The sequence below is a fragment of the Salmo salar genome, chromosome 16 (assembly GCF_965601325.2).
Source record: "Salmo salar chromosome 16, fSalSal1, whole genome shotgun sequence".
Taxonomy (NCBI): domain Eukaryota; kingdom Metazoa; phylum Chordata; class Actinopteri; order Salmoniformes; family Salmonidae; genus Salmo; species Salmo salar.
In genome coordinates, this window is record NC_138306.1 from 74,284,253 (window position 1) to 74,295,000 (window position 10,748).

A 10,748-nucleotide genomic window follows, 5' to 3' on the forward strand; every position below is an offset into this window, starting at 1 on the left:
AATGCTTACTTACCCTACTGAGATCACTCATCTCATATGTATATACTGTACGCTATACCATCTACTGCATCTTGCCATCTTGATGTAATTAAATGTATCACTAGCCACTTTAAACAATGCCACTTTATATAATGTTTTCATACCCTACATTACTCATCTCATATGTATATACTGTACTCTATACCATCTACTGCATCTTGCCATCTTGATGTAATGTATCACTAGCCACTTTAAACAATGCCGCTTTATGTTTTCATACCCTACATTACTCATCTCATATATATATACTGTACCCTATACCATCTACTGCATCTTGCCTATGCCGTTCGGCCATCACTCATATATATATATATATTTTTATGTACATATTCGTATTCATTCCTTTACACTTGTGTGTATAAGGTAGTTGTTGTGAAATTGTTAGGTTATATTACTTGTTAGATATTACTGCATGGTCGGAACTAGAAGCACAAGCATTTCGCTACACTTGCATTAACACATGCACCACACTTGCATTGTCACATACACCATGTGTATGTGACAAATACATTTGATTTTGAGATGGTTTGGGATGAGTTGGACCTCAGATTGAAGGAAAAGCAATCCAAGTGAAGCTGGTTGAGAGAATGCCAAAAATTTGCAAAGCTGTCATCAAGGCAAAGGGTGGCTACTTTGAAGAATCTAAAATCTAAAATATAGTTTGATTTGTTGAACACATTTTTGGTTAATACATGATTCCATATGTGTTATTCATTATTCTACAATGTAGAAAATAGTAAAAAATAAAATAAAATGAATGAATGAGTAGGCATGTCCAAATGTTTGACTGGCATTGAATATATCTCCAGTGGTGTAAAGTACTTAAGTAAAAATACCTTAAAGTACTACTTAAGTAGTTTTGGGGGTTTCTGTACTTTACTATATATATTTGTGACAACTTTTACTCCACTACATTCCTAAAGAAAATAATGTATTTTCTACTCCATACATTTTCCCTGACACCCAAAAGTACTCGTTACATTTTAAATGCTTAACAGGACAGGAACATTTTTCAATTCACGCACTTAAAGAGAAAATCCCTGGTCATCCCTACTGCATCTGATCTGGCAGACTCACTAAACACAAATGCTTTGTTTGTAAATTATGTCTGAGTGTTGGAGTGTGCCCCTGGCTATCCGTAAACTAAAAAAACAAGAAAATTGTGCCATATGGTTTGCTTAATATAATGAATTTGAAATGAGTAATACTTTTACTTTTGATACTTAAGTATATTTTAGCAATTACATTTACTTAAGTATATTTAAAACCAAATACTTTTAGTAGTATTTTACTGGGTGACGTTCACTTTTACTTGAGACATTTTCTATTACGGTATCTTTACTTTTACTCAAGTATGACAATTGAGTACTTTTTCCACCATAGTATATATCTCTAGTATAGGCTACAGTATCTCATATGCCCATAGACATGTCTTAGACTGGGGTGTGGGTCTCTTACCTTCTCCATATATGGGCGGGAGGTGGTGTTGGTAGTACTGGTGAGGAGGCAGGTCTCCAGGACTCACAGGGGGATAGAAGGAGTGAGAGTTGGGGATAAAGTGGGGGTGGGTGAGGTACGGAGGGAGGTGGTGCGTGGGGGAGAGAGCGGGGGAGTACGAGGGGGGATAACATTCAGGAGACTGGGGGGTGACGACCACCCGACGCACTCCTGTGTTGTCTTCTAACACCTGGGGGGGAGGAGAGGCGAGGGGAGAGGAGAGGGGGAGGGGAGGAGAGGAGAGGAAATCTTAGCATTACTGGAGAATTCCACAATAGAACACATCCAATAACACTCCACAAACACTGGACTCAATTAAATCCAACCCACACTGGAGTATTCACACAGTAGCTCTCCCCATGGTCAAATAACATGGCAGGTTGTGTAAAACCCATCATCACTACCAGGTAGAAGATTCCCCTCACAGGAAACTACAGTTGACAGAATAAGAGGAGTGTGTGTGGGGGGCAGTAGTTTGTAAACCAAAACACTAAATCAAATTGCTATGGGTTTGATCAAACTCCAGTTTAAGACTTTGGCTGTACACACATGCATGCACACACACACACACACACACACACACACACACACACACACACACACACACACACACACACACACACACACACACACACACACACACACACACACACACACAAAATTCCACCAATTCAGACACTCTCTCACACACACACACATTCCATTCCATTCACACACATTCCAATCAGTAAGCAAACACACACTCCCCCGTGAGAGTCGCTTCCAAGTGCTGCAGCAGCACAATAACACACACACACACACACACACACACACACACACACACACACACACACACACACACACACACACACACACACACACACACACACACACACACACACACACCACACACACACACAGGCAGCGAGAGAGAGAGAGAGAGAGAGAGAGAGCAAGAGAGGAGAAAAGATAGCAGACCACTCTCCCTGACTCCCCCCTCCGAACTCCACATCCTCTATACAAAACAAACTTACCATCCGTGAAAAACAGACATGTTTATGTGACAACAAGGCCAAGTCCCACCAGAAACCAGTTGGCAGAGGATCCCCCTCTCTCTCCTTCCATCCATCTCTCTCTCTCCTTCCATCCCTCTCTCTCCTTCCATCCCTCTCTCTCCTTCCATCTCTCTCTCTCTCCTTCCATCCCTCTCTCTCCTTCCATCCATCTCTCTCTCTCCTTCCATCTCTCTCTCTCCTTCCATCCCTCTCTCTCCTTCCATCTCTCTCTCTCCTTCCATCCCTCTCTCCTTCCATCCCTCTCTCCTTCCATCTCTCTCTCCTTCCATCCATCCCTCTCTCTCCTTCCATCCCTCTCTCTCCTTCCATCTCTCTCTCCTTCCATCCATCCCTCTCTCTCCTTCCATTCATCCCTCTCTCTCCTTCCATCCATCCCTCTCTCTCCTTCCATCCCTCTCTCTCCTTCTATCCCTCTCTCTCCTTCCATCCCTCTCTCCTTCCATCCCTCTCTCTCCTTCCATCTCTCTCTCTCTCCTTCCATCTCTCTCTCTCCTTCCATCCCTCTCTCCTTCCTGGCCTCCCCCAACACACACAGTCAATGGCCTCGCTGCTATCACCCCCCCCCTTCCCCCCAACAACGTACCCTGCAATAATCAACACATTCCTCTCTGCTCTGGGCGGCTGCAGTTGTGAGCAAGTTTACCACACACAAACACAGCTTACCTGGGAGATGTATCCTGGGGGGACGTGGATGGGGGGGATTGATCCATTGGGAGACATCATTGGGACCTCAGCAGGACCTACACGAAAGATACACACTGTCAGTCACTGTAACACATACACACACACACACACATACACACACACACACACACACACACACACACACACACACACACACACACACACACACACACACACACACACACACACACACACACACACACACACACACACACACACACTAATGACAAGGTAACGCCTAGGCTTTAGTTCAACATGCTAACACGGTCTTGTGTCATGCAGGAGACCTGGATTCAGTCACAGACACAAACAACAGCAGGTAAAAACCTTATGGAGGAAAATCCACTTATTTTGTGTTTACTTTTCCACTGTGATCTCTCTCCTCTCTCCTCTCCCCCTCCCCCCTCCCTCTGGTAAAGTAATTGCTGTAGGCAAGACTGGGTTCATTGTAAATCATACTAAACACACACACACACACACACACACACACACACACACACACACACACACACACACACACACACACACACACACACACACACACACACACACACACACACACACACACACAGTAGATGAGAAGTACACAGTGAGAGACCCCTTTTTGCCCCCTCTCTGACCTCCCTTCTCCCCTCCTCCCTCTCTTCTTTTCTGGGGGATATGAAGCTGTTCATTGAGCATAACATATGAAAACACAAACATACACTCACACACCAACACACACACACGCACAAACACATTCACACACATTTGCACGCACACACAAATACACGCAAGCACACGCAAATGCACACCCACTTGGCAAACAGACATGTGTTTAGACAGTCTCTGCAGCCTCTGTGCTCTTCGCTCAGCAAACAGCAGCTTTCCACCACTTAAACACACACAGCACAGAGTGTTCCCATCCGTGGCCCCCTAGACACAAGCATACACAAGCACACACACACGCAAACAACCACACAAACTCACATAGAGGGTAGAACATGGCTCTTTAGTGTAACTCTGGGAACAAGTTCCTATTTATTTTTGGTCTGTAATGAATTAAACAACCCACATGTCAACTTCCAAATCTACACCAGCCAAGCTAAAGGTAGAAGCAAGCATATACATGTAACTGCCAAAATAAAGGAAACGCCAACATAAAGTGTCTAACAGCTTCAATGCACCTTGACATAGATTCTACAAGTGTCTGGAACTCTATTGGAGGGATGTGACGCCATTCTTCCACGAGAAATTCCATTATTTCGTGTTTTGTCTCAGGTGCTGCTCCAGAATCTCCCATAAGTGTTCAATTGGGTTGAGATCTGGTGACTGAGATGGCTATGGCATATGGTTTACATTATTTTCATGCTCATCAATCCATTCAGTGACCACTCGTGCCCTTTGGAGGGGGCATTGTCATCCTGTGGGCCACTGCCATGGTAGCCATAATAATGGCCAAAATAATGGCCTACCCAGCATTTTTGACACTAAGCATGATGGGATGTTAATTGCTTAATTAACTCAGGAACTCAGGCCACGGACAGACAGAGCTGAAACTGGCCCCTCAGGGGTGTACACTTGGGCCCCTCAGGGGTGTACACTTGGGCCCCTTCTGTACTCTCTGTTCACCCACGACTGCGTGGCCAAACACGACTCCAACACCATCATTAAGTTTGCTGTCGACACAAGAGTGGTAAGCCTGATCAGCGACAACGATGAGACAGCCTATAGGGAGGAGGTCAGAGAACTGGCAGTGTGGTGCCAGGACAACAACCTCTCCCTCAATGTGAGCAAGACAAAGGAGCTGATCGTGGACTACAGGAAAAGGCGGGAACTGGAACACGCTGTCATACACGTTGATCCAGAGAATCCCAAACATGCTCAATGAATGACACGGCTGGTGAATATACAGGCCACGGAAGAACTGAGACATTTTCAGCTTACAGGAATTGCGTACAGATCCTTGCGACACGGGGCCATGCATTATCATGATGAAACATGAGGTGATGGCCACAGATGAGTGGCACGACAAAGCCTCAGGATCTCGTCATGGTATCTCTGTGCATTCAAATAGCCATCAGTAAAATGCAATTGTGTTCTTTGTCATTAGCTTATGCCTGCCCATACCATAACCCCACGGCCACCATGGGTCACTCTGTTCACAACGTTGACATCAGCAAACCGCTCGCCAACACAACACCATACACGTGGTCTGTGGTTGTGAGGCTGCTTGGACGTACTGCCAAATTCTCTAAAACAACGTTGGAGGAGGCTTATGGTCGAGAAATTAACATTCAATTCTCTGACAACAGCTCTGGTGGACATTCTTGCAGTCAGCATGCCAATTGCACGCTCCCTCAAAACTTCAGATATCTGAGTCATTGTGTTGTGTGACAAAACTGCACATTTTAGAGCGGTCTTTTATTGTCCCCCAGCACAAGGTGCACCTGTGTAATGATCATGCTGTTTAATCAGCTTCTTGATATGCCACACCTGTCAGGTGAATGGATTATCTTGGCAAAAGAAAAATGCTCACTAACAGGGATGTAACCAAATTTGTGCACAACATTTGAGAGACATGAGCTTTTTGTACATATGGAACATTTCTGGGATCTTTTATTTCAGCTCATAAAACATGTTGCCTTTATATTTTTGTTCAGTGTAGTTTGTATCCCTCATTTACTCAAGTGTTTCCATTATTTTTGGCTCTGTTGAGTGCATTAAATGGTTAAAAACAAAAGCAAAAATGATCAATTCAAAGTATCAATTGTGTTGGTTGTGTTAATTCTCAAATATATTACAATCAGTTGGTGTCAAATATGTACTAGCTTTAACTGCTCGCACCCTTTCTCTCCTCCCCTCTTCTCTCCTCCCTTCCGTCAGATGTCAGAGATGAGGTCATTTCCTGCCTCAAATATATGGCATCACCACCCAGACAGGAAGATGTGATGTAGAATACAATCTGTCCCCTCTACATCCAAGTATTTCCCCTAGCAACCGTTACATTACCTGGCTTGATGCAACACACAGAATGACAGAATACAGAGAACCCCCCCCCCACACACACACACACACACAGACACAGACACACACACACACACACACACACTACAGGAGATCAGTTCTCTCCGTGTCCATGGACTAATTAAGCAGAATCTCATCTTCAAACTAATGAAGCATCATCCTTTCCCCACTACCACATGGAATTCACTCAAAACTGTAGGCGACGCACTCACACACACACTCTCACACACACACTCTCACACACACACACTAACATTCTCATACAGAACAACAGGAGATGATGCAACATTTCATCAGATGTTTCTCATAATACAGCTGTCTAGAACAGCTGCTGCAGGGCCCCAGAGGTGCGCACACACACACACACACACACACACACACACACACACACACACACACACACACACACACACACTGTAATTGACTGTGTTCCATTATTACATTTAATGTCGTTGTGATGATGTATTACGCTATGCCTAAACTAGGTGATAGGCGATTGATTGCTTTCTCCTGTTAAGAGTTAGGCCATTTCAATTAAACCCAAATTGCCTTTCAAAACATGCAAATAAACAGCAAACATCCCAAAATGTATTGGCAACTACAGTAGTTGGGGTCTTAAAGGATGGGAGTGGCTTTGTGTCAGGTTTAATCCATCAGAATTCAATCACTTTTTGACAGCATCCCTTTTGATTTGAACGAAACCTTCCATACCTATTTGGCCACTGTAGAAGTGCTCAGAAAGTGACTTTTTGGATCTGAATGTCAAAAGATTTAATAGATAAAGGTGCTCAAAGTTGACCTATGTTGCATACCCCACCATACCATGACACATCCATGTCTTCATCACTGGCGAAGATAAACGGTTGAGATGGATGTCATTTAAAAGTGTACAAACAGAGTTGTGAAAATATTCCATCATTTCATGAACCATGTTACAGACACGCCCCCTTTATGACAGTCACAAGTGTGCATCTGGCACTGAAGGAGGAAGTGTCATGGTGCGTTCGTAACCAATATGGAAGTGGTAATTTACCACATACGACTGGGAAAAATCCACTTGATCGCACCTCATACTGGTAATTACTAGTGGGAAACTTCTCTATCATTCTGAGCACCTACTCTGACGTCATCTACTAAGGAAATGGCCTCTTTAACAGCGTTTTCGGCAGTTGAATGCAACAACAAAACATTATTTATAAAAAGCAATCTATTCATGTGGTTTTTGAACTCCATCATTTGTTTACAAGCATATCTGTACTTTTAGTTTGTGGTTTACGCAGCTTGTTGGCCATTAGTCAAACAGCGTTTCTCAACGAGTTCAAATGAGATGAATACATCCAACTGGTATTTATGACTTCATAACTGGTATATTCCCACCTCCCTCATGGTTACAAATGTAGCATGAGAGTCGAAACTTGAGGCCCAACATAACAATCCTGTGACAACAGACAATGGTGTTGGAGGGCAAGTAGAAGGCACGCTTTCCTCTGGTCTAAAAAAAGATATCCCAATGCCCCAGGGCAGTGATTGGGGACATTGCCCTGTGTAGGGTGCCATCTTTCTGATGGAATGTTAAATGGGTGACCTGACTCTCTGTGGTCACTATAGATCCCATGGCACTTATTGTAAGAGTAGGGGTGGTAACTAGGGATGCACAATATGTCAGTGAGCATATCGGAATCGGACGATATTAGCTAAAAATGCCAACATCGGCATCGGCTCGATGTCTAGTTTAACACCGATGTGAAAAACTGATGTCAAAGCTGACGTGCATACCTTTATAACGTAGGTAGATGACGTAATGACGCCATGAAAAATACAGCGCTACTCAGAACAAAAGCAGAAAAATACTAAGCACACACTTCCAACAACTAAACAAGTTCAAGTCGAGGAGTCATTTGAAAGAGTAAGAACATTTCAGCGAGACAACTCAAACGCCAAGATAACAGAATTCAATCAATCAACCGTTCTCTGTCGTGGATGACAGCTAACTCAGCCGCACCTCGAGCCCCGGTACACACTACCAAGTAGGCGCTATTTTTCAGATGTTGCCCTACCGGAGTTCCACAGCATTGTTGAAACGCACATCCATGAGCAACTTGCTATGGGCTTCACTGCTATTAGCTTCACGACTGACATTTGGACCAGCGATGTCAGCCCCATGAGCATGCTGAGTCTGACAGCACAGTGGGTCGACAAGGAATTCGTACTGAGGAAAGCCGTATTGCATGTTCAAGAATGTGCTGGTTCTCATACCGCTGCTGCCATATCAATGGCATCTGAGAACATTTTTGAAACTTGGAAACATGAACACACTCCTAGTGCCATTCGAACAACTGACTCGAAAAACAAGCTCATCAACTGCGTCTGTAGCAGACGTGATGCCCTCTGTCACGGCATTGAAACACCTGCTCAACAAAACTGCCCACACAGACCGTGGGGTTAAAACTTACAAAAGTACTCGAGGCTGTGAACAAGCGATTCGGTGGTATTCTTTCTGATCCTCTTTACAGTGTCACCACCATGCTCGATGCTAGGTACAAGGACCGCTACTTCGATGCAGACAAGAAACTGGGTTGACGTGAAATGTTACAGACACAGCTGGACAAGATGGAAACGGACACAGTGACAGTGTGCACCGAGGAAGAGAGGCCACGGACAGACAGAGCTGAAACTTCACTGCTTGACATGCATGATGAAATCCTGGTTGAGAATTAAACGACTGAACAAATCAACAATGAAACAGCAAGTAAGTGAAAGAAATAGGTTTTGATTATGTTTCACTGGTAATGGGGATATATGTAAATGCCAATAAAATTACTTTTTGGTCAGTGTGGTGTGTGTATGTAACCTTTAGTTAACTAGGCAAGTCAGTTAAGAACAAATTCGTATTTACAATGACGGCCTACCCCGGCCTAACCCGGACGACGCTGGGCCAATTGTGCGCCGCCCTATGTGACTCCCAATCAAGGCCGGATGTGATACAGCATGGATTCAAACCAGGGACTGTAGTGACGCCCTCTTGCACTGAGATGCAGTGCCTTAGACCGCTGCGTCCGTGTGTGTGTTAACTATTAAACTGTACTAGAATGCTTAAAAGTCTGATAAAATGTTAAATATCAGTTATCGGTATCAGTTTTTTTGGCAAGGAAAATATTGGATATCGGTATCGGCCAAAAATGTCATATCGCTGCATCACTAGTGGTAACCCGGTGTCCTGGCTAAATTCCTAATCTGGCCCTCATACCATCATGGCCACCTAATTACCCCCAGCTTCCAATTAGCTCATTCATCCCCCCTGTTCTCAGTCAACTTATCTGGTAAAATAAGTTGAAAAAATAAGAAGATGAAAAATGCCAGGAACATAGTGAATGCTGAACATTGTGAATGGCATTTCATTTTCCCACTGTACCGAAACCTAACCGTGACCCCAAAACCACAATACGTACCGAACCATGGGTTTGGTGAACCGTTACACCCCTAACTACAACCACGTTACTAAGTCTTTGACCACACACACTCATGCTTCCTGCTTAAATGCCAAATATCTCTAATACGTAGCGTAGCCCCTATTTCTGTGGGTGGTGTGCCCGCCTTCGGTTGTAATCCTTTAAACACAATAACTCAGTGGAGAATAAAACGTTTAGGAACAGATGTGGAAAACACTTACACTCTCTCTCTCTCCCCCTCCCTGTCTCCCTGTCTCCCTCTCTCCCACTCTCTCTTCCTCCCTGTCTCCCACTCTCCCTCTCTCTCTCTCTCCCCCTCCCTGTCTCCCACTCTCCCTGTCTCCCTCTCTCCCAACTCTCTCTTCCTCCCTGTCTCCCACTCTCCCTCTCTCTCCCCCTCCCTCTCCCTGTCTCCCACTCTCTCCCCCTCCCTGTCTCCCTCTCCCTGTCTCCCACTCTCTCCCCCTCCCTGTCTCCCTCTCCCTGTCTCCCACTCTCTCTCTCTCTCTCCCTCTCCCTGTCTCCCTCTCCTTGTCTCCCACTCTCCCTGTCTCCCACTCTCCCTGTCTCCCACTCTCCCTCTCTCCCTGTCTCCCACTCTCTCTCTCTCCCCCTCCCTGTCTCCCACTCTCCCTGTCTCCCACTCTCTCTCTCTCCCCCTCCCTGTCTCCCTCTCCCTGTCTCCCACTCTCCCTCTCTCCCTGTCTCCCACTCTCTCCCCCTCCCTGTCTCCCACTCTCCCTCTCTCCCTGTCTCCCACTCTCCCTGTCTCCCACTCTCCGTCTCCCACTCTCCCTCTCTTCCTGTCTCCCACTCTCCCTCTCTCCATGTCTTCCTGTCTCCCACTCTCCCTCTCTCCATGTCTCCCTGTCTCCCACTCTCTCTCTCTCTACGTGTTTCTCCGGGCTTACTCCCTTTCGCTGTCCCTCTCTCTCTCCTCCCTCTCTCTCTCCCCCCCCTCTCTCCTCTCTCTCAGTCTATCGCACATGTGGTTACCATATTGAGAGGAAGCACAGAC

The 10,748-nt window shown here is 45.2% G+C and overlaps 1 protein-coding gene across 4 annotated transcripts in view; it reads right to left on the bottom strand.

Annotated features, from left to right (window-relative positions):
* The window catches only part of fndc3ba (fibronectin type III domain containing 3Ba), a 117,254-nt gene that overhangs the window by 64,749 nt on the left and 41,757 nt on the right, over window positions 1-10,748 (bottom strand). For all 4 annotated transcript variants that reach the window (XM_045697721.2, XM_045697723.2, XM_045697725.1 and 1 more), the window contains exons 4-5: window positions 3,255-3,331; window positions 1,498-1,726 (exon numbers count right to left, since the gene is read on the bottom strand). In XM_045697721.2, coding sequence (XP_045553677.1) covers window positions 1,498-1,726; window positions 3,255-3,331 — 306 coding nt within the window. The remainder of the gene's footprint in view (window positions 1-1,497; window positions 1,727-3,254; window positions 3,332-10,748) is intronic.